The 23,378-nt window shown below is 47.4% G+C and overlaps 2 protein-coding genes across 2 annotated transcripts in view; both read left to right on the top strand.

Annotated features, from left to right (window-relative positions):
* LOC311510978 (bombesin receptor-activated protein C6orf89 homolog) overlaps positions 1 to 7,442 on the top strand; it is a 33,580-nt gene extending 26,138 nt beyond the window's left edge. Inside the window, exons 6-8 of the mRNA XM_084611152.1 lie at positions 163 to 289; positions 1,259 to 1,382; positions 2,120 to 7,442. Coding sequence (XP_084467278.1) covers positions 163 to 289; positions 1,259 to 1,382; positions 2,120 to 2,205 — 337 coding nt within the window. The 3' untranslated portion in view covers positions 2,206 to 7,442. The remainder of the gene's footprint in view (positions 1 to 162; positions 290 to 1,258; positions 1,383 to 2,119) is intronic.
* Positions 7,443 to 10,477: 3,035 nt separating this feature from the next.
* PI16 (peptidase inhibitor 16) lies at positions 10,478 to 21,625 on the top strand. The gene is made up of 6 exons (XM_084611543.1): positions 10,478 to 10,631; positions 15,737 to 15,955; positions 16,944 to 17,053; positions 18,033 to 18,121; positions 19,079 to 19,783; positions 20,190 to 21,625. Exons 1-6 carry the CDS (start codon positions 10,479 to 10,481, stop codon positions 20,327 to 20,329), a joined length of 1,416 nt encoding a protein of 471 aa, XP_084467669.1. The 5' UTR covers position 10,478; the 3' UTR covers positions 20,330 to 21,625.
* Positions 21,626 to 23,378: the final 1,753 nt, after the last annotated feature.

The following is a 23,378-nucleotide window of genomic DNA, read 5'->3' as shown; positions in this document are numbered from 1 at the left end:
CTGTGCTTCAGTTTCTCCATCTATAAAATGAGACTAATAATATGTAGCTACCAACCTCATAGGAGTGTCAGGGATGAATGTTTGCGAAGACCTTTGACGTTGGACAGAGGCTATATAAGCGCTAAGCATTATTATAAAGTGATTCTTTAATATGTTTTATAGGAACAAAGCCCTGAATAAAACTCAGATTCTCCAGGAACTTTTCCCTGCCTTGTCTTTGCTGGCGTTCCCAAAGGCAATTTCCCTGGAAAGCTGCTTTCTCATTCACAACCCAGAGTTAGGGAATAAGGTGAGACATCCATCCCGGGGTATGCTTTCCTCTTTTGTGTAGGTACATGACTGCCTTAATGCAGGGAAGTCACCCACGTGCAGAGAGCCAGTGTAAGGCCTATGTACCAGGAGGTGCTCGCATGTCGCTTGGCCTGTACACCTGCAAAGGAATACATTTCACCCACCAGTGCAATCAGTTGCTTTTCCGAAGCGCACTGGGAAATGGAGATTCTTGTCTGATGAGTAAAGCTTAGGGAATGCAAGTTGGGATGGCTGGGTTTTGTTCCTGCCTCACTGTGACTTTGGGGGCCAGTCATTTGACTGCTCTGTGCCTCAGTTTCCCTATATGTAAAATAAGGATCTGACTTGGGGTCTGTCTACCCTACAATTAAACACCTGCGGCTGGCCTGTGTCAGCTGGCTTAGTTGCAGTGTAGGCGTTCAGGCTTTAGGATCCTAAACGTGGGAGAGTCCCAGAGCTTGGGCTGCAGCCCAAATGTCTACACCACAATGAAACAGCCCCAAGCACTGCAAGCCTGAGTCAGCTGGCCTGGGCCAGCAGGGAGTGTCTAATTGCAGTGTAGACATACCCATAGCAACTTAGGAGGAGGATTGTGAAGTTGGATTAATGCAGTAGCTCCCGACCATTTTTTGTTGGCACAGATCAGGGATGGGTGCTCCTGAGTGTATCCCCTCACTCTGGGCCTCTGCCCGTTCTCTCTCCCACCTCTGGGCCCATTTTTCCTCCTTGTCTTGTTTGTTTTCCTTTGAGTGCGGAGGAGTGGTGGGGCTGTGCTGCTTTGTATAGCTGAAGAGGGGCATCAGCAGCCTTCAGGGCCTTGGATTTGGTATGATTTCATATTGATAGCCCCGTAATAAATAGTCCTCTAAACAGCAGCCACTGGCCGGGGTGAGCCGTGCCCGGAAAGGACAGGGAGAGGTGTTGAAGCTCCTTCCTCTATATCTTTCCTCCTTCCCATCTGTTACAGACGCACGGACTGCACAGCCTGTTTGCAGTTGGAAGCGGCCAGCTAACCCTGAATATTGCACCTTCCAAGGAGTGCAGAGGACACTGCAGGACTCTGTCGGTGGAGCTGGAAGCTGGGGATTTCGGTGAGTTCCAGTACTGCAGTGAGTAGACCTAGGTGATCCCCTCCCGAAGCAGGGCCAGGCGCCTGATCCCGATTGTGTCTTGTACCAAGTGCCTCCGACAGAGATGAGCATCTACTTCCAGCACCAAATCATTGCACCCAACCAACTGTGCCAAGCTGTCTCATGTAGCGGGAGAGAAAAATTACTCCTCAGCCCCTTTGAGGGCTCAGTTTATGACCTAGAGCAGAAGCGGCATAATGCCTTGAGATACTCTATGTAACTTCATGCCTAAGTCCTGATCTCTCACTGTTTTCTTGGCCAAGCCCCCACTGATTTCCAAGGATCATTTGAGTCTCCTTTCCCTTGAGGGTCTTGCAGGCAGAGGAGTTTCATAGCCTTGTTCATTAACATTTTCTCTGCATATATCAAATCCCTTCTAAAGCATTGTCTTGTCACATTGCCGAAGACGAGCAGGGTCAGGTTAGGTGATTGCTTAGAGAGGAAACCACTCAGGAATAGCCAGGATGCTGGAGGAAATGGTGTGGATGACTTACTCACCCCATTCCCTCTGAGTCTGTTCTGATTGATGCCCTGCCAGGGTGCTGCTGAAGGTACTGCCTTGTGATAGAGATGTAAAATGGAGGCCCTGATCAGCTTCTCTTCCATCTACATATTTATCACAGTGGTGTCTGAGCTTGTCCAGTACAATAACCAGTCGTGGGCCCGTCTCATGCTACTTCCTGTTGTGTTTCCCAAAGGCTATGCCAGTGCGGATTACTGGAAGATGAGCTTTAACTCCAGAGGAGCAGAGCCCATAGTCATTTGCGATGGATCCTCTAGCTAAGAACTGTGGGAGAGCTGGAGTCCAGTCCGGTGCGAGAAGAATGCACGAGGGGGACAAGAAAATGGGTGTATAAAAGCAATGAAACTGGTGCAACTGAAACATCCTGGGGAAGCAGCTTTGCCCACCATGTGGGAGGCCTTGTGTTTCAAGCAACCGTTTCCCTGGCCCCCGAGGTAATACTTGCCCATCCTCCGACGTACCTTGGGAGAGAGGCAGTTGCACTGATCGCCCCCCTCAGGTAAGCCCTGGGGGTGCACACGTTTGTTTTCCTGAGTGCAGGGGGATGCATTTCCGAGAACAAGCTTCTCCTTGTGTCCTTTGTGACTATTGCACTGTTAGAATTTCACAGGGAGCCCCAGAGTGGGCGAAACCGTGACTGAAACCCTCCGGTGCATTCATCCCGGAGAGGTAACATTGGGCCTGTCTATTGGGGCAGCTCTGTCAAGGGGACATATGACTGACATGTTCCATGGTTCCTTCCCCCACATCACAACCCAGTTCCATGCCCCACAAGGAGGAGAATGAACCCCACAGCCCCCATTCACAGACTCAGGCCTGGCTCCCTGCCACAGGAAAAGAATGGGCCTTACAGCCCGGTTGCAAAGACTGCCACACACAGCAGCGTTCTTGTATCAAATGAAGCTCTTTAACCCTCCCCCCCTCCCCCCCGTCTCGTTGTGATTGGCCTCTTCTGCATTATGGCAGCCTCAGAGCATTGCTGGTTCCAATAAATAGTCCCTATGTTCTTTTCCTCCTCTAACAAAAATACCGGCGTGAATTTGGCTGTCCAGGTTCTGAGAGTGCAAGAGCTTTGGCAAGAGCCAGGCTGAGGTGCGGGGAAGCACTGCATAAGATTCCCCTTCCAGATCGATGAGTGGACTGCACCACCCGTGCTCCCCCACGGCTCCACCTGGGTCTGACCTGGAAACCCCTGGTTAAGATTTTCGAAAGTGACTAGTGATCTTGAGCCCCCTGACTCTCAGACAGTGCTGAGCACCCACCCTGTGAAAATCAGACTCCCTTGAGGTGTCTCAAGTTGGCCACCCAGAATCACTGATTTCCTTTGAAATCTTGGCCCCTGTCTACATTGGCGAGGCAAACGGCACCAGCACCTTACTCACAAATCTTGCTTGCATATACTATGCAGCTCTTGTTTGAAATGTGCTGGCTTGCTTTCCTTGGCCAGTATGGGAAGGACCTAAATGAGGGCAGCTTTTAGGATCTGGTTTACCTGGAGGTTCCTTCTTCCCCCCAGTCATTTGTGTGTTAACTCCTTCCAGATCCCAAAGCTCCATCTCTCTCCAGAATGAATGTTGATTTTTTTCCTGAGTCCCTTCCGAGCTTCCTCTGCAGGTTTCCTGTTGCTTGTGTGCTCCCCTGTCCGGTGCCTTTAGAGAGGATCAGTTTCATCATGTGCCGGCTGCAGTTACAGCCATTCCTCCCAAGCCTGATCCTATGGGTCTTTGTTCCTGCTGTGGACGATGGCTTACAGATGTGTCAGACTGAAGTCATAGCCCTGGGCTGCGGTTCAGGACATACTCTCTCACTTGTTTGTATGGTATCGTGAGAGCCTCTTTTGTTTTGAAGCAAGTTAATCAAGTTATGAGACACAAGAATCTTTTCATTTGTAAACATCTTTAGGTCAATTAAAAGAACGGAGTGGAACAATTTCCCTCCACCCTCTTGCAAGTTTTTAACAGCTGGAAAATGGGTGTGAAGCTGCTGCTGGTATTAATTGTTACAGTAATGCTTAGAGGTTCCAGTCCAGATCAGAGCCTCATTTTGCTGGGTGCTCTACAAAGCTAAAACAGAAGAAAGTTACTGTCCCAAAAGAATTTATAATCCAAGGGCACGATCCGCAAACACTTCCCTACATGCATAATGCTAATGAGTTACTCTGGCGGGGTGTTTGCAGAATCAGTCCCTAAAGAGGGAAAAGACAAAACAGGTTGAGTAGAACGTGAGAGGGTGGGGGTTATTTTAGTTGGCTTTGACCAATAAAGGTCTAATTTAATTGGTAGCAAAATATCACAGGGAACTAGGGTAGTACAACTCCCAGTATTATTGTTTGCTAATTTTTGTTGGTGGGTTTTATACTAGTGATTGTGTGCACACCCTACGCTCTCACACACGTGTAGCCCTCTGAAGGACTGGATCCTGTGCAAGCTACCCTTGATTTCAATGGCAGACAGATCATGCCCTAAACACACAAATTAGGGACCGATGCTATTTACAGTTTGGCAGCTTCTCAATTTACATTTGGAGGCTAACAAGGTTACCTCATCAGCTCCCAGGTTTCCCTCTGTCTCGCTCCGTTTTTATTGAGCATTCAATGAGAGACACGCACAGGGGCTGTATTGGACTCGGTGTTAAGATCATGAGTGAGTTAGTGTTGCTATTGCTTCTAAGTGTCTGTGAATGTGATTCGTAAAAAGTTGCAGAGAAAATTGCCAGTAGTCGGTTAAATGCCTGTGTTTTGTGACCCCCATCACTGCCAATGCGGCTCCCTGGCTTTATGGAAGGACAAGAAATCAGCCACTAGGACAATCAGCTGTCAGGCTCTCTAACAAGCAGTGGGTTCTAAAGCTGGTTTATGTCTACTCTACAGACGTGCACCCATAAAAATGGCTCCTCCCCAGCTCAAACACAACTAGCAGAGCGTTACGCCAGTTGGCCAGAGGATGGGGAATCTGTCCTGATTGCAAATCTGCTTTCCAAGTGCACTTTTGGTCTCTGCTTAAGTTTCCAGAGCTGTGTCTAGGAGACACAGTGCTCACATGTCCAAACCTCACTGCCTTTGGAATTTACATCATTTGTTTTTACACTTCCAGTATGCTTTCTCCTCTGCTTCCAAGAGCTGTAAGACATTAAAGGCAGACTTAGCTGCTAAACCAAAACAGGAGGAGGCTGATTTTACTCTGCTTGTTAAGATACTGAAGAATCAAATGTGGCCCCATCAGCACTAGAGTACAAAGCCCTGGTCTGTAGCGTGGTTTCTGTCTCTGGCAGCCAGGAAAATAGCGTTAGCACTTTGCTGTGATTCAGTACAGGCATGGCTGTCAGGGTTTGAACTCTTGTGTGGATAAGGCCAAAGGAGAATGAGGTTGGTGAGGCTGAGATGCAGCATGCTCCTAGTCAACATTTCAGCTCCTAGTCAACTCTTTCCAGGCTAGATAGTCTGATGACTGCCGGCAAGAACTGGTCCCATCCCACCCACTACCCCGTTTGTGTCTTGGGGGCACAACTTCTCCCAACCAGAAAGGCAGCAGCATTTCCAAAGGCAGTAACAGGCTTGAGAGGTGGGGAAGGGCAATTCTATTCTTGCAATCTCCCCAAACCGAGGACTTAGTAGAGAAAGGGTTGAATGTTGCCCCAAACAGCCAGCCGGCTCCTATGGCTCTGGAGTTTGTAACAGAGTGGAGCAACCTGGCCATCTTCTCAGTTACTGAGGCATCTTAGCAAGTGGATCAGGTCGTTGATGCTGTATATTACGTCATGGGTGTCAGTGGCCTCCAGCATTGCCCGACATTTGTGGGCCCTTCTGCGTACAACATGTCTTAAACAGACCCTGTGTGCGGCTAGTTGCACACCTTGCCCTACTCTCTACTGGGGCCCAACCCCATTCACCTAGTTCATCCCTCTTTTGAAATTCACTGCGTGCCTAAATGCTTCGTGTATGAGCCTGGAGATGGACTTGTACCTCCTTGAATGCCATGGCCTTGCAAAGCTGCTGTGAAAATTCACCAGTCAAGGCGCACAACTTGCTCACTTGCCCTTGCCCATAATGACCAGAGATAACGAAACTGTCGTATTTTACTCACCTGTAAGGAAAGACTACCTGCTCCAGGGAAGGGGGCAGGCAGAACTTTGCAGAGGCTGGTTTAAGGCCTGTCTCCGATAATCCAAGACACTGACTGTCTATCTCGATCTCTCTGGTTTCTGAACTCAGGGTAATTGAATGCAGGAGAAAGGAGTCTGACTACTTTCCTAATTTCAACAGTGGGAAACTAGAGGGATCTGGACATCCAGTTCCCATTGATTTTTAACAAGAATTGTGCAGTGCTGCAAATCTGAACCTCTGACTCCCATTGCAAAGCCCTGGAGAGTTTTCTAGGGTAAGATCCTACTGGAGCCAGATGACTTTTGGTGCATGTACCAGCCCCTCCCTCAACAGCTGTTGCAAAGTGCCCACTCTCCAGACGGGAGGGGAGGCACTGGGTGTGCCGTATGGTGCATTTTGTCTTGGCGTATGTCTACGCTAATTGCAGCTTGGGTTGACGTGGTGAAGACGTGGCGGCATGGACCTCAGCACGGGCTAGCAATGCAAGTACATACCCAGGATGTCAGGTGGGCTTGTGGAGCTCACGTTGAAGTCCGTGCCACCAGGCCTTCACTGCTCTTTTTAGCTGTGCCAGCCAGGTTAAAGCTGGCATGGATATGGCTACCCAAGCTGCAGTCCCACCTCTGATTGCAGCGTTAGATACAGCCTTAGAGGAACGGGGAAGAAAATCAAGTCAATAGTGATTTGGATGGTAACCGCGCTACACGGTATGAGGAAGACGAGCCTACCACCCTTTCTCACGCAGGTAGACCTGCCTCACTGCAGTGGGACTGCTGTCGTGAGGAAGGGTTGCAGGATCGGCTCCGATCCTGTAGTGTGCTGCCGCGCCCTTGGCTCCTTGTTAATTCATTGGGAAATAAGGGAACTCAGCACTTTCCAGGATCAGAGCACAAGTAATGAGCCATTCCAGCAGCCTTGCAACCAATGAACAGAAACCTTTCACCACTCAGAGAATTCAGCTTTCTTCTCTTTGTATATTTACTATCAAGAGCTATCTCTTCTCCTCTTCTGGAATACCTGAAAATAGGTGTCTTAAAGGATTGAGGGACTGTCGTGTTGAGTTAAACATGAGAAGTGCTGGCCTTTCCTTTTGCTGTGCAAATTCCAACAAAGGAGCATTGATTTATTTTTAATGTTCTCTCTTTGTGTAGTGGGAAATGGGGGGGGGTAATATGGTTAATTGTGACATTATTACAAAGACTCAGGGGTATGCTGGGCAAACTATTCTATAGATATATGCATAAAGACTGTTGAATTATGTACACTGTAAATTCAAGTGGCTGTTAAAGAATGTAAATATGCAGGGAATTTTATGGATGATTATAATTTAATATATTGCAAAGTTTGTAAATACTTGGGAAAAGCCTGTAAAGAGTGTAAATAAATCAGCTTTGTATGTAAGAAGAATTTAAAAATTGTTTTTACTTTTTGCATTTAAATACAAACAATGATGCACCTTTTCCCCCAATGTGGATTTTTCTTTTTTTATTAAAGAAACAGTGTCGTGAGCAAGAGCTGTGGTTTTGTGACTATACTTAAGCTATAGCATAGAGGCCCTGACTTTTTGGTTCCTGGGGGGTGCTTGACCCCTGCTCCGCCCTGGGGCCCGCCCCCTCTCCACCCCTTCCTCCAAGCCCCACACCACCTCTTCCCGCCCCTGATCTGCCCCTACCCCACCTCTTCCCACCCGTGCTCCTTCCCCTCCCCTCTAGCCTCTGCACACTGCGGAACAGCTGATCACAGTAGGGCGGGAGGGGAAGGCGCTGATTGGTGGGGCTGCCAGCAGGCGGGAGGCGATTTTTTTCATGGGGTCAGTGCCCATGCTATGGTGGCAGAAGTGGTGGAGGAGGGTATAATAGAGATCTGCGTATGCTGGGTAGGTTGACGACAGTCAGCATACGGCATTAAATATCTGATGGTCTGACAATATTTTGTCGTTACACATCGGTAACATTTTCAAAAATGTGTAAATGATTTGAGCCTAAATCTCAATTGCAAAAGTGATTTAGTCTCCTCAAGTCTTGTCTACACTTAAGCTTTGCAGCCTTACCTCTACTACTGTGGTTAAAGAGGCAACCGCACGAGGGCTGTTGTTGGTATATCTGTGTCAGCAAAAAATCAGCTGACATAGATAGCTATATCAGTAAAAGCAAAGTAGCTTTTGAAAATTGGATTTAGGCTCCTAAGTCACCGAGGTGCTTTTGAAAATGTTACCCAGAGGCTGGTATTTTCAAAGGAGCCCAAGGCGTTTGAGGCCCAACTCCTGTTGATTTTCAGTGGGATCAGGGTGCCTGATGCCCTTATTTTCTTTTGGAAACGGTAGCTGTTGGGCCTGATCCAGAACCCACTGAAGTCAGATCAGACCCACAAACCCCACTGTGCATTTTATATCTCATATGTTATGTAACAAAATTATTTGTTCCTAATGATCCATGGGTTTATTGCAGTTGCACAATGCATTTCTATATTGAAGCATTTGAATACAAGAAAGCCACATTCCTCTCACACTTACCTAATGGGCCCTGCAGGAGACGAGCTTGTCAGCACAGGGGTGGGAGCTTGGTGCTTGTTTTGCAGCACCTCAGTGCTACCAACGTTGGTTCCAAAAAGAACAACTGTGGGTGGGATCCTGGAGTTGAGAAGCCGCCCTTGATCAGTTTAAAATTTGCCAACAGCTGCAGCTGACCCTGCCAAAAAAATCATTGTTGCTAGTAGATGAGCCATGGCGATTTTGAATGGGTTGGGGTGCTGCTGGATACCCTGCCCAAACCACAAGTTCCAGCACCTGGAGAGTCCACATGGGGCAGTCAGAGCACAACACACAGCCTGGGCCTTGGGTGGTGGATCCAAGCAGACATAGAATAGAATATCAGGGTTGGAAGGGACCTCAGGAGGTCATCTAGTCCAACCCCCTGCTCAAAGCAGGACCAATTCCCAATTTTTGGCCCAGATCCCTAAATGACCCCCTCAAGGATTGAACTCACAACCCTGGATTTAGCAGGTCAATGCTCAAACCACTGAGCTATCAGGCCTCCCCACTTGGCCATAGACAGGGACAGGAGGGGATGGAGGAGACTGAGGTCCAAGTAACTTCCCTAATTCCTTCTTACTTTTTTCATAAACATCCCTAAATGTCCCAGAGCAAGGTTGGCATTTCTGTGTTCAGGGTAGGAAAAAAAGCAAGGTGGGAGGGAACGTGTGTGTGTTAAATGGATATATATTAACAGTTCTCCTTTAATTCCTCTGTTATTAAAATTGTGCAATTGTTTTGTCAGCTGTATTTAGAATAGCACTCACTGCGTAAAAAGCAAGTTTCCTTCTTAAAATGAGGAAAGGACATACATTCTTTATTTATACTGCTTCCAGTAAGGAAAAATTAAATACAGTTTTCAAAAAACATCCTATTCTTTTCAAAATGGCCGACAGCACCAAAAATGCACATCTCCAAAAATGATACCTACGGGCCCTGGAAAGGACGGAAAGAGTAGGAGGGACTTGCAAAACCATAGGGCCAAAAAGGGGGTGGGCAAAAGGCGGGGCCATGAAGTGTAATAGGGAGTTCTGATTGGCACAATGCCATGATGCGGGACAAGGAAACCTGTCAAAATTCTATAGTGATGAAAGACATAGAGCTATTACTGCTCTCCCTTAGCACCCCTCCGTATGCAGTTTCATAAGGTTTTTCTCACTTCCTATCCAACCCAAAAAGTTTGGGAAGGGCTATAAGCTCTCCTGCTGAAGGGCTATAAGCTCTCCTGCTTAAGGGCATAAGTTTAACTGATGAGGGCCAGGAAGAAACTTTCTGTGGGGAAGGTTATTCCATAACTGCCCACTGCACCTTCCTTAGGTGCTGGCCACTCTAAGACATGATAATGGACAAGATGGCTGGGACCCCGCTCTGACCTAGAATTACAATTTCTGCATGTGTACTGTTGCTGCTTGCTGTTAAACAGCTGCCGTGTTCTGCCCCAGAGGTGGCTGCATTTCATTGGTAGGTGAAATGATCCCTGACTATAGCCGTTGTTTCCATTTGGAAAACATTTGGGGATCCTCTGGAAGGAAAGGGGAGGAGTATAAACATAAGTAATTACAGCACATCACAAAGTGTTATATTAATGTTTAAAACTGAAATTACAGCAGTAGCAGGGCCCCAAAATGGAGCTCCTACGATTGTGGAAAAAATTAATACCAGGATTTCACACACGATAGCTCTCAGGGAGTGGGCATTGCTCACTCATTGGCCCCTTAAGCAACATTCCTTTTTCATCAATGACATTACATGGGTGTGTTCCCTGTGGCTCTGAAATGTATTATAATAAAGAGATAAATTTCCTCCCCTAATCTCAGGCTTTGGGTGTTCCTTGTTTTGGGAAGTGCTTTAAATCTGTCTGCCAGAGGCATGGGCTGCTAAAGCCAGAGACCGACTGCCACAATGCTGAGCTCTGGGCTTCCTCCCCTTCTCCTATTGCTCACGGCTGCGGAGCTGAGCTCGTCCCTTACAGATGATGACAAGAGGTTGATTGTGGAGATGCACAACCAATTCCGCTCCCAGGTCTCCCCTCCTGCTGCAGACATGCTGAAAATGGTAAGTGTTCCATGGGAAACCCAGGGTCTGATTGCAGTCATATCTGGGGTCTTCAAGATCAGTGTTTCTCAGTGACTGGTCCATGAACTGGTGCCAGTCCCTCAGATTTCACTCATATAGTTCATTAAGGCAGCAAGCCGGTACCAAAGCCTGGCAGCAAGCCTGGTATCCAAAAGATTGAGAAACACTGTTCTATATGACAGGAAGGTGTGGCATGTCTGGAGGTCTCCTGTATGATAGAAAGGGAATCCTGCATCTTATTGAATAACGGAGGGTCTCCTACACTTCTTAAAATAAGAGCATCCCTTGTTGTGAAAAAAGAAAAGGAGTACTTGTGACACCTTAGAGACTAACCAATTTATTTGAGCATAAGCTTTCGTGAGCTACAGCTCACTTCATCGGATGCATCCGATGAAGTGAGCTGTAGCTCACGAAAGCTTATGCTCAAATTGGTTAGTCTCTAAGGTGCCACAAGTCCTCCTTTTCTTTTTGCGAATACAGACTAACACGGCTGCTACTCTGAAACCTTGTTATGAAATGTACTTTGAAAGTTTAAGTTCATAAATGTGATTGACTCTAGCTGGAGATCCAGTGTAAAAATTGTTTCTTTTTTCCTCCTGTAGCAATGACTGGGCTACACACCATGTGTCGTAAATATCATGGCTGTAGTAAACAAACTTGCAATGAACAAATAACCAAAACTTAAATTCACCAGCCAGAGTGACAAAATCCCAACTGAGCTTGGAGAATTCTTCTTAGTGTTGCACTTCATTGATAAATACTTGTGATTACTGATAGACTCTTTTGTCTATAGGATGGAATATAAAATTGAACGTCAACCACTGATTTTGGCTGTATGGGTATCTTAAGATTGGCCATCTTTCATCCAAGGTGCTCGTGTATGTTCCTTCTCACAACACCTCTGTGGGGTAGGTCTGGCAAAAAAGTACTATCCCCATTTTATAGAAGGGAAAATCTAACGCATGAAGAAGCAATATGCCCAAGGTCATATAGTTTGTCTAAGCTACAAATAGAGCCTCATTCTTTCTGTCCCTGCTCTAACCATAAGGAGATGCTGCTTCTTGTATTAGACCCCTTGATTTCAGTAAGATGTCTCTCCATATCTGATGAATTACTTATTATTTGTAAAGTGTTTTGAAGAGGGAAAGTACTACATAAAGTGCAAGGTGTTGATATTTGGACTGCATTACCTCTTTGGCTAAAGACAAATTTGCAGCAGGTTCTTTATCATGACTACAGTCGGTTGGAGATTTTTTGATGAGCACTGAAAAATGTCAATTTGTCAAAACCAAAACGGTTCACGAAACAGGATCAATTTTGATGACTTCTTGTGATGCCAAAATATTTTGGTGGAAAAGTTTTCATTTTTTCAATTTGAAACAAATGTGCATTTTGAAATTTTAGTAAATTTCAAGTTAAAAGAAGATTTTTAAAAGGTCAGAATTGAAACAAAATGTTTCAAAATTATAAAAACGAAATGGTTCCATTGACCCAAACCAATTTTTTTGGGAGGATTTTTGGTTTGTGAAAATTGTTGGGATTTTGATTTTCATCCTATTTTCGGGATAGGAAAATTTTTCAATATCTCAAAAATATTCACAAGACAAGAAAACTACCCTCCTCTGCCCTCACCTCTAATCATGACCTGGTTGTTTTAGGCCTTGCCAGCACACACAGTTTGCACTGATTTAACTAAACTCATTTTGTGTAGACAGAACCCAAGTTAATTTGACACTATTTTAGTTCAGGGGTGAAATTTTTAAAAAGCACCTAAGTCCCATTTTCAAAAGGGACTTAGGAGTCTAAATCTCAGTGAAAGTCAAAGGGACTTAGCCTCCTAAGTGCTTAATTCATTTTTTTAAAATGAGGCTTAAGTAATGTGCTCTACTGGGGTGTGATTTCTAAAACACACTAGCGTGCTGCACATTAATTGACCCTGCTGGTGCACTTTAATGCAGTGCTGTTTGGGTAATGATAGATTCCCCAGTGCTGTTTGGGTAATGATAGATTCCCCAGAAAATTTTTCTGGGATGAGTTGAAACTTGGAAAGCACAAGAGGGGTGGTGAATGAAAATGCTTCAAAGACATTATGAAGTAGAATCTGACCTTCATTGACATAAATATTGATAATTTCAAAGCCAAGGCCAGACCTGAATGGAGAGCAACTATCCATAAAGGCAGTAAACACTATGGGGAAGACATACATGAAAAATGGATCAAAAAAAGGGTCAAGCATCTTGCCAAGTCCTCAGTGGGACCCTGCACATTCTTATGTGACATCTGTTTACAATCTTGCTCCTCAAGGATTGGACTGTACAGCCACTTGAGAATGTGTGATGTCATTGTCGGATACGACAGCCAGCCATACAGTGCTGTCTGAAACATTAAAGTGCACAAGGGAAACTTTAGTGTGCACCAGTGGGGCCTTTATACAGACCAATTAACACTCAACACATTAGTGTGCTTTAGAAATCAAGCTCTTGGACAAGCTCTTAACTCATTTAAGCAATTTTGAAAATTGCTTAATGAAGTATGCTGCTGCTTATTGTAAAAATGGAATGATGACTTAGGCATATGACAATAAGAACATTCAATCCTATTTGTTTTAAATAAAGGCTTGAAGCCAGATTTGACTGCTTTGTAGCACATTCCGCCTTGACACTGATTCTAACTCAGATCCTGTCCTGAAAAATGTATTGATCTTGACTGTGGTTTACTCAAGAGTCTTGCCTTTGTCCTGAGTTTACCATGAACAGTTTACCACCCGTGCTACATTTACTATTATAGAACTTAAAAGACCTGATGGCCAGCAGCAGCAGCTTCTCCATGGTAAACTTTTGTAAGCCGTTCAGTTTAGAAACAATCCCGTGAGTCTCTGATTAAACTCCGGGTGTCTGCATTGCTCTTCTGGATTTCCAAGGACGTTTTCCTTTCAGAAGAAGCAGATCTCAGCTTCTGAGTTCACCTACTCCCATAGCTAACTGCCCATCGGCTGTCACCCGGTGCTTGTGTTTGGGACAGCAGAAGTGGTTACCATGGAAATGGTTATACAATGGACATACGCAGACCAAAGCCTTATGTTTTTTAATGAAGCAAATAACACAGAGGTTAGTTCTCTGCTTATGGAACCCAGCTCCCTGCTACAGGGAGGGGATAATGAGCCCCCCACACCAAGACCTGCAGCCAACCCTCTTTCCAAAGCCACATCAGACACCCCTCTCCCCTGCCGCCGCCCCTCTTATAAGTAAGCAGAGAGCCACTTGGGAGAACAGAGGCTGCATCTTCTGTGATCCTTGCTGCCTACCCTTGGGCTCTGACACATAAGAATCAGTGAACCAGGAATCGTCCAATCGTCCTCACACCAACTAAGGTAATCACCTTCCTCACAAAATACTGAGGGTTTCCCCACTGGATCACACCCCACTCCTGCCCCCATCAGCTGATAAACCCACCTTCCTCACCCACTGCTCCATCCTTTGATTTTCATGATCTTTCAGTGGGCTTGTACGTCTGGGTTCTCCTCCCACCTGCCCTGCTATCTCTGCTGGTTGGATTTCAGAGAAGCTGCTGCCTCCTTTAAATAATGTAAAGAAAGTCCAAGCAGCTGTATCTTCATGTTCCCTTTAATGCTTCTCTTGTGCAAAAACATCTCCCTCTCTTACCTAGCAACCGCCACTAGGTAGGATATGGAGCCCAGGGGAGCTCAGCTGGACAAGAAGCTGTTGTCAGTCCGGGCACTGGAGGGATCACTTGGGAGGCAGCTGTCAGACTGAGTCTCCGGTCAAGTTTAAATGATGAGGTTACCAGATGTGTGCGCTGGCTCCTGTTCTCTGGCCTTACACAGCTGTTGAACTGGGCATGTCCCTCTCTCCATGCATTCCCACAGTTTGTCCTGTTCATTGCAGTCAGCGGTTCCAACAAGGGACCCAGATCTTCTGGGTTCCATTCCCAGCTTTTTGCCCTGTGACATTGAATGACACCACGCTGCTCATTGCCTCAGTTTCCCCTTTGGTAAAACAGGGATAATTCCTAACTGGGTAGGGGTGCTTTGAGATCCAGGGATGGAAGCGGCTGTAGAACGGCTGCTATTTTATTACTGTCCATTGACAACCAGTGTTTTATATTCACATTTGCCTTAGGCTGGTATGTTCTAAGGAACCTAAGGAGGTTAGATACTGAGTTCCAATGAATTTCACTGGAATTTGAGCAGCTAATGCCCTTGGGTTCCCTTTAAAACCCCATCCTAAAACCCTAATTCAGCACTTGCATCCCTAAGGGGGACTCCATCATTATCATCATGGCAAATCCCAGGAACATGGCCTCCTTGCAGATTAAGCGCCACCCAGATCAATCTCTGGCTAGATCCTCAAGGTGGTCTGGCTGGATATTCAGTCTGTGCCTATTACTGGCAATCTTATGGCGCAACCAAAGCTTTTGACGCCCATGTGATCCCTTGTAGCAGTGTTTGTTGGTAAACACACTTTGGAATTCATTGGTCTTCCATTGTAATAATCCACACACACCAAGAAAACTGCTGAAACCAAGCCAGCGCTGGAGGGGGCAGGGTTGAGCTTTGAATATCCTCATTTCTGATCTTGTCCTACTATGTAATATGGACCTGCCGACAAACATGATAAGAATCGGAAGTGTCACTCTGGGGGTCTTCAGCCTCACTCAGCACCCACGTTTTGCTTCTATACCACAGAGCTGGTACAACTGTGCTTCGACAGATCCGCAGCCTTGTGGAAAGTGTCATGTCACTATGTCTGCACAGAGCCCCCAGGAGACTCTGCTTGGGCACAAAGGCTTTGGTAACAGATCCAATTGCAGGATCGGGGCCCTTAATCTTTAATCTTATCAATTAATCTAGATGGAAAATGTGAGAGCCATAGCCTTTACCAGTGCTTGGGAACAGAACCCAGGAGTCTAGGTTCTAACCTCGGGCCCCACTGGATAGGGGATAGGCTGTGTGTCTCTCAGCGTGTCAGAGCGTTTCATCCATGTGAGGAAGGACTCGATCCAGATGGACAATTCTTGACCCGGCCTCATGCTTTGTGATGGTGGCAGCTTTGTGTTTGTTTCAGAGCTGGGCCCCCGACCTGGAAGCCTTTGCTAAAGCCTATGCAGCGAAGTGCATCTGGGGCCACAACAAGGAGCGGGGCCGGCGGGGTGAGAACCTCTTTGCCATTACAGACGAGATGGACGTGGAAATGGCCTTGGAGCAGTGGTACAACGAGCACGAGCATTACAACCTGACCACGTCCAAGTGCACCGTAGGACAGATGTGTGGTCACTACACCCAGGTATCTGGCTACAGGGCATGAGGGGCTGGATTCCTGGGAGGGAGTTGTGCTTGGGACTTGACCCACCGTAGAAATATTGTTTAGGAGCTTCAATACCATGGTGATGGGCCCAGTATAAGAATCTCAGCTGGCCAGGATAGAACTGATTCTTATTCAGTATGGATGCCTCAATTGTGTGGGCATCATGAGCTGCTGTGATCATAACAGGCCTGCTGAACAGTTTCCCTTTAGGGGAAAATAAGTCTTTAAAGTCATTTGTGTATTTTAATGCTGCACCGTTTGGTCACTCAGCGAGCCTGGTGTGGATGCCTCAATTGTGTGGGCATCATGAGCTGCTGTGATCATTACAGGCCTGCTGAACAGTTTCCCTTTAGGGGAAAAAAAAGTCTTTAACGTCATTTGTGTATTTTAACGTTGCACCGTTTGGTCACTCAGCGAGCCTGGTGTGGCTTTCAAGTCCCTGTTGCAGATGGGCTCTGGCCTCAGAATTAGGATCCAGGTCAAGCTCCATGTTTTAAACTCTCCACTACTCCGGGACATTTGGATCTGGACTTTTCATTTGGCTTAGTAAAAGACAGGGGCCTCTTCCAAAATTCAGATCTGGATTATGAACAGCACCATAATTCAGGAGCATGTGGGTTGTGTCCAGCTCGACAGAGAAGAATTGTTGATGGGGGTCTCTCATCCAAGCACTAACAAGGCCTGTCTCCGCTTAGATGTAACTCTGAAATGGTGTGACCTTCATGCACAGAGTCCCTGAGTCTGCTAGTTCGGGGAGTTGGTCCTTTAGCCCAAGCTGTAGTGGTTCATGCTTTAGCTCTGGAGGTCAGGGGAGAAAATCCTGGTGATGACTGAGCTGACGCATATGGCATACACACTCATCGTCTAAACCTCTTCTCACAGGCAGGGTGTCTCATGGTCTCCCATCTGTGCTCTTCCTGCCTTGTGCGGACAGATGTAACCCTTCTCTCTTCCTCCCTTGCTTCAGGTGGTCTGGGCAAACAGTGAGCGGGTTGGCTGTGGGATGCAGTTCTGTAAAACCCTGCATGGCGTCGAAGACCCTGACCTCTACCTGCTGGTCTGCAACTACGATCCCCCGTGAGTGCGCGCTTACCAAGGGCTGCTCTGGTTCCATCCGGGCCCTGTCACATCTACTTATCGTAACCTTCACCCCCGGGCTGAGAAGGAAAATCCTCCCCCAGGCTCTGCTTACCTTGCTTTCAGGTAACGCGTGGAAGCCAATCCCAAGAAAGCCCTTTCTTGTCATTTTCCTGTGGCAACAAAGAGAGGCCGATCTTGTAAATCCAGCCCAGGTCTGGGACAGAGGAGTCCTCGGCTCTATCTGTGGTGCTGCCATGGACTGTGCGTCCTTGGGTGGGTCATGAAAAGCCACATAGTTACAGGGCTGTAAATCTAAAGTTGCTCCACATAGGTCAACGGAGGCACCCTGGGTTTATACCAGTGTCACTAGGAGGAGAATTTGGCTATTAACTTCTCTGTGCCTCATATTCCCCAGCTGTGATATGGAGAAAATGAGCTTGATTCTGCTCTCAGTCTGGTGTCATGCCACTGACTCCATGGAGTTCCTCGTGAAGATTTACATCAATGTACTTCACGGATGTGTATAGGGGTCTTTGAGGTCCTCTGTCGACAGGGCTGTATAAATACAAGGGCTAACTATCAGAGCTGATCAGAGTGTTCCCAGTCTGGTAAACCCTATGGAAATATACATGGAAATTTTAATGGAAAAAGGCAAAATAAAATGATGAATGTTCAGGAAACTGAGGGGTCATTTTTTGAGCAGCTGTAATAATTATTAAGGGCCTGATCCAAAACACGGCTGAAGTGAATGGAAAGGCTCCCGGGCTCAGGCTCAGGCCTCTAGACAGTGTTCGTAAGCCCAGGTGCCATTAGTAACACAGTCAAAGCTCCCCCCGCTTTTTTAATGACCCTTGATTTATATCTTGGCAAGATCTGATTTGAATTAAAAATCTCCCTCCTTTTTGAGATGGGGAGGGGATTCGTCCTCTCTGTTGTCATGGGCTGTTCTCTTTTCATCGGCATATTCTGCTTCCAGTGGCAACGTGAGAGGTCGCAAGCCGTACAAGGAAGGACCTCCTTGCTCCAAGTGCCCCGAGGGCTATACGTGTAGGAATTCAATCTGCGGTACGTGAAGGGAACTAGAGGAGCCAGTGTCTCCACTGGACAAGACAGAAAACTGGGGGGGGGGGAGGTTCCACCCATGAGACAATCCCCCTGAAAGCAGTGGGGTTAGCTTCTGAATGAGGTGCTAGTCCAGGAGTAAGGGGGTAGAATCTGGCTGTATGTGGGGAACCCAGCACTTCCTCAGCCCTGCCGGCAAAGTTTTCCTACGTCTCAGGGTTGGGATTCCAGGGCTTTCCCTGGAGGTGAATCTGCTTTTTGTAAGTGTATATTAGTACTGTCAAAAAGGAGCTGGATTGGCCGACCTGGGACTGGAGTCCTGTGTTTATCTACAGAGCAGGCATAGCCTAGGCAGCAACAGAGTAAGCTTCCCTCACACACGCTGCCTTGCCCATGTGCCTCGTCCTGATCTGATGGGACCCCCCCCCACCCACTCCTCGGGGTAGGTCATTTTCACATTCTGCAGCCCATGCAGTCCTTCGCGTCTCTGCTGCAGACACCTGTGCATGGCGGAAGCTCTGTCCACTGGGAGCTCCCCCAGCTCGTTCCACTGTTCAGCCACCAGAAAACAGGAACGACTCACTGTCTTTCAACCTGGGCCATGTTCATGCTGGTGACATATGGGAAAGGCTTCCTATCCCAATAGCAACCACCTGGACCCCTGCTGCCAGGAAGTACCATTCTAGAGGGGTGGCGTTTTCCTACATCAGGTCTGAAAACAAATGAAATCTTGGGACCTGCCCGGAAAAAAGGGTGTCCCTGCGTCCGGTGGGCTACCTGCTAAGCTCAGTTCCCACCAAGGGGCAGAGAGGTGGGGTGTGTTTCCCCGAGAGCCTAGTGAAAGCACCTGCCCCTGCTTTCTCCAGCTCTCCTTTGCTGGGTTTTCATTGGCACTGCTCGGGGGACTGGAGCTCCAAGTGAAGCTGGTGGTAACCCACAGCCCTCTTTGTCTCTCATCAGAACCCAGTGTAGACTCAGAAGAGGCCTCTACATCCTCTAGGACAACAAGGCCAAACCTCACCACTAGGCCAGCTCTCGCCACTGACATCACCCCCACGAGCCCGACCACCACCACTAGCCTAAGGCTGGCACCCACCCCCACGAGCCCGACCACCACCACTAGCCTAAGGCCGGCATCCACCACCACCACCACCACAAAAAGGCCAAATCCCACCACAAGGCCAGCACCTGCCAGCACCACCGTGAACAGAAGCCCACCACCCACCCGAACAGCAAGGCCCCACCCCACCAAGGCTACTGGGCCAACATCCTCCATAGAGCCCACCTCAGACCTGAACCTTAAAACATCTCCAGATATGCAAGTGGACTCTGAGGAGACTGGTGCCCCATTGGTGACCATGGAGGCTGTGCTCTTGCTAGACCTGGAGTCAACCCTCAGCCCGACTGCCTCTCCAGAAATGGAGGGAGACTTGAAGGAGTCTGATGCAGCCTCCGTGAGAGCTGAGCCAGCCCTCTCCTCAGAGCCACCTCCATCCTTCAGCCTTACGACTCCAGAAACCGATCTGAGCTTGGACGATACCAAGCAGCCCCCACCTGCCCTAAAGTCAACACCCGCCACTGCTAAGGTGACCTCCCTCCTGCACTTATTACCACCTTCCAAGGCCGCAGGGAGACACAGCCTCACTGTCCAGTCCGCCCTGTCAGGTAAGGCAGCTGTGGAGTGAGTCTGTCTGTCCCGTCTTGGACGTAAAGGACATAGACAAAGAAACATAAATGCACTTGGCAGGAAACAATAGGAGACTGGCCCTCAAACTCCTCCCCCACACAGCACCGACTCCCTTCCCCGCACCTTCCCCTGCACTGTGTCCCCTAACATTATCAGGGGCTGTCTGAGCTGCCTGGTTCATGAAGCATGAGCATGGATTTGGCCTGTTGCCCACTAACCCACGAGCTGTGTCTTGCCTTCTGAGGAGCTCTGTGCTGCTGTCCTGCGCTATGCATCATCCGTGCCCATGTGGCAGCATGTCGCAGAGGGAGCAGTGTGAACTGGGCCGGTCCTTTGCCTGTGGCTTCCGCTTTGACTCCAGGTTTCCTTCCTTTCTGCACACAGGTGCCAGAGAGACCGAAGAGCTGATGACGGGCCCCACAAAGAAAGACTTGGACCAGCTCAATGGTTCAGCCACCAGCAACTTTCTGGAGTTCTCTCTGTTCCTACTGGCCGCGCCCCTGCTAACAGGCCTTCTCCTCTGAAGGGTCTGCCTCGACCCCCTGTGCTCCTATCCTCAAACTCTCCTCCAGTACTGATCGTCCTGCTGCTCTGCTGCATGTGGGGCATATCAATCAGGTGAAGACCCCCTACTGGGCCTTCTTGCCGCTGGCTAAGTCCACTCCAATCCAGTTATACTCAGTGGTGCCTGGCAAACCGCAGTGGCCATTCTGTTACACTAGCACTGCTGAGACCCCGCTATCCCTGGATACCAATATAAGGGGGGTAGCTAAGTTTTAAGTGCCCAGCTCATCTGTCGAAGGGGCAGGAGCAGCTGGGTGAAGAGAGGGGAAATTCCTTGGTGCCTCTTCCTCCCCGAGCTCTAACTCTAACCTGAAGCTCCATAATTCCTACTCCAGTCTGACTCAAAGATGGGACTCCTTCATACTGAAGATCCTGGATCCCCACCAGTCCGGAGGCTCAGAGCTTCATGGCCCTCCTCCTCACTGGAAACGATGAATGATCTACTATCCTTGTAGGCCTATGAGGTCCTTTCCTACAAATCCTATATGAAAGGCAGTGCAGAGACATGGATGGTACAACCCTATCTAAACTCCTCTCGCTTCCTCCACCAACTATGTCTACGGTGCACATGCCCCTTCAGGAGAGCTAGGAAATGAACCCTGCTCATCAGTTTTGCTCGGTCCATTGCATGCATCCCATTCCAGAGTTACTCCATGTGGCAAGGCTCTTATTTTGTTGTGCATGGGGAAAAAATACTTCTGCACTAGAGAGGAGGGGGTGGCTCATTATAAACCTCCTGTGGGCATCGTCTGTATCTTGTGGTATGTCGTTAGACTAGCTTCTCTTGAGTGCCTGAAGCGTACAACATAATTAAAGTTAGATACAGATCTTGGCCTATGGTGTATGTATCTTATACGCACAGTGGAACCTGACCCAGCAAATATTAGGTGGCGTGATGAAGCTCAAAGCACATTCTGCTAGGGGCTATCCACTGGAAGCATGACTTACCATAGAGCAGCTTTCACTATATGTGTCATTAACGTTTGTTTTCCCTCTGCGTGTCTGCTCCATGTATCTTACGTTTCCAAGAAAGGTGTGTTAACTACACGACAAGCCTCAGGTGGTCTAGTTAAGATCCAGTGGAAGATGACACTTGATACGAACCTTTTAGCACCCATAGCATCCCTTGGTTTTGCTAACAGATGAGGTGGGGACTGACGTGAATCCTGTAACCCCTTAGCTACAAGGGACACTGTTTCCAATACCCCATGAGGTCCTGCTCTCAATAAACGCTGTTCTGAAACCATCACGCTGGAGCGTACCATGTTTCACTGAGTGACAGATGGAGTCCTGCGGCTGGGAACTTGGTAACGTGCGTGTGAAAGACTCTCTTGGCTGTTTTCTTAGTGGAGAGAGAAATGGCTTCTGTGGTCCATCCCTTTGCAGTAGTGCTAGGAATGAGGCAAAGTCCCTTGTTCATTTCCTTCAGGATCCCCGAGCATTATGAGAGTGGGGGTGTGCACAACATGTAACTCAGTCACTCTCAACCTTTCCAGACTACTGTACCCCTTTCAGGGGTCTGATTTGTCTTGCGTACCCCCCAAGTTTCACCTCACTTAAAAACTACTGCTTACAAAATCAGACATAAAAATACAAAAGTGTCACAGCACGCTATTACTGAAAAATGGCTGACTTCCTCATTTTTACCATATAATTATACAATAAATAAATTGGAATATAAATACTGTACTGACATTTCAGTGTATAGTATACAGAGCCATGTAAACAAATAATTGACTGTGAAATTTTAGTTTGTACTGACTTCACTAGTGCTTTTTATGTAGCCTGTTGTAAAACTAGACAAATAGCTAGACGAGTTGATGTACCCAAGGGTACATTTACCCCTGGTTGAGACCCACTGATGTAACTGACCTTCTGTCTATCCCTTTCTATGGCCTCTGTTCCCACCATTTGTGAGCATCTCACAATCTTTTAATGTATTTCTCCTCACAGCCCCCCCTCTGTGAAGTAAGGCAGTGCTATTATCCTCTGTTGCTGGAGGGGAACTGAGCTACAGAGGGACAAAGGCCCGGATCCGCAAAGATATTTAGGTGCTTCACTCCTAGATATCACTCACTGAAATCAGTGGGAGTTAGGCACTTAAATTCCTTTGAGGACCTAAGTGACGTGCCCAAGGTCACTCAGGGAGTCTGTGACAGAGCAGGGAATTGAATCCAGGACTCCCACATCCCAGCCTAGCGACCTAACCCTTGGCCCATCCTTCCTCTCAGTATAGTCACAACTGTGTGTACATCTGTTGTGTCTTATAACCATGTTGCTCACCGGTCCATAGTTAAAGGTGAGCTGAGTTTTTCACCACAAACTGGGATGCAGCCACTTTGCTATGTACAAAGAACACTCTGTACCCTACTCAGCATAACAGAGGACTCGCTCTTGGAGTACAGAATGGATTTTCTGAGAATTTACAAGTAAATGGTTCATTAGTTTATGTTAAAATTAATTTTAAAAGGGGGCTCTAAAAAACAGTAGTACTTTGGATCAGCCCTTTGTCCTGAATTTCAGAATCAGGGCCTCCGTTACATTATTGCCTATGGTACTATGGAGCTCTAGGCTCCTGCAGTGGAGGACTTTGTATTGCTCCCACGACATGTTTATGGCAGCACTTTAAGACCTAGGGAGTGGTCCAGCAGCAAAGGAATTACACAACTCCAGAGTGCTACAGCCAAAGTTTTGTGTGTGTGTGTGTCTTTAAAATAAACAAAGACATTACATGCAAATTCCACCCTCCCCCGGCAGCAGTTTGACTGTACATTTAAACCAGAGCAGCTTTGCAAACAGGAATAGTGGATCAGCTTCATTGCACTTTACGGTGTGAAGCTGAAAGCTGTTAAATGTATAATAGCCTATATGATGTGTGTAATATGGGTAAGTAAATGTTGTTATTTAGGCTTTTGCTTTTCCTGATCCTTCTGAGCCCTGCTTTGCTCTGTTCATGCTGCACTGAGCGAGATATTAAAGAAAGAGAAAACTAGCCTATATCAAAAACTC

The sequence above is a fragment of the Lepidochelys olivacea genome, assembly GCF_965140295.1.
Source record: "Lepidochelys olivacea isolate rLepOli2 genome assembly, chromosome: 21".
In the NCBI taxonomy this organism is placed as follows: Eukaryota; Metazoa; Chordata; order Testudines; family Cheloniidae; genus Lepidochelys; species Lepidochelys olivacea.
Note: the sequence above shows the minus strand (reverse complement) of the source record. Positions and strands in the feature narration are given on the sequence as shown.

Bases quoted from the DNA above. Each gene is read 5' to 3' on its own strand.
- PI16 (XM_084611543.1), top strand. From the start codon at position 10,479: ATGCTGAGCTCTGGGCTTCCTCCCCTTCTCCTATTGCTCACGGCTGCG. The intron at 10,632-15,736 runs GTAAGTGTTCCA...TGTTTGTTTCAG, and splicing joins CTGCAGACATGCTGAAAATG to AGCTGGGCCCCCGACCTGGA. The intron at 19,784-20,189 runs GTAAGGCAGCTG...TTCTGCACACAG, and splicing joins TGTCCAGTCCGCCCTGTCAG to GTGCCAGAGAGACCGAAGAG.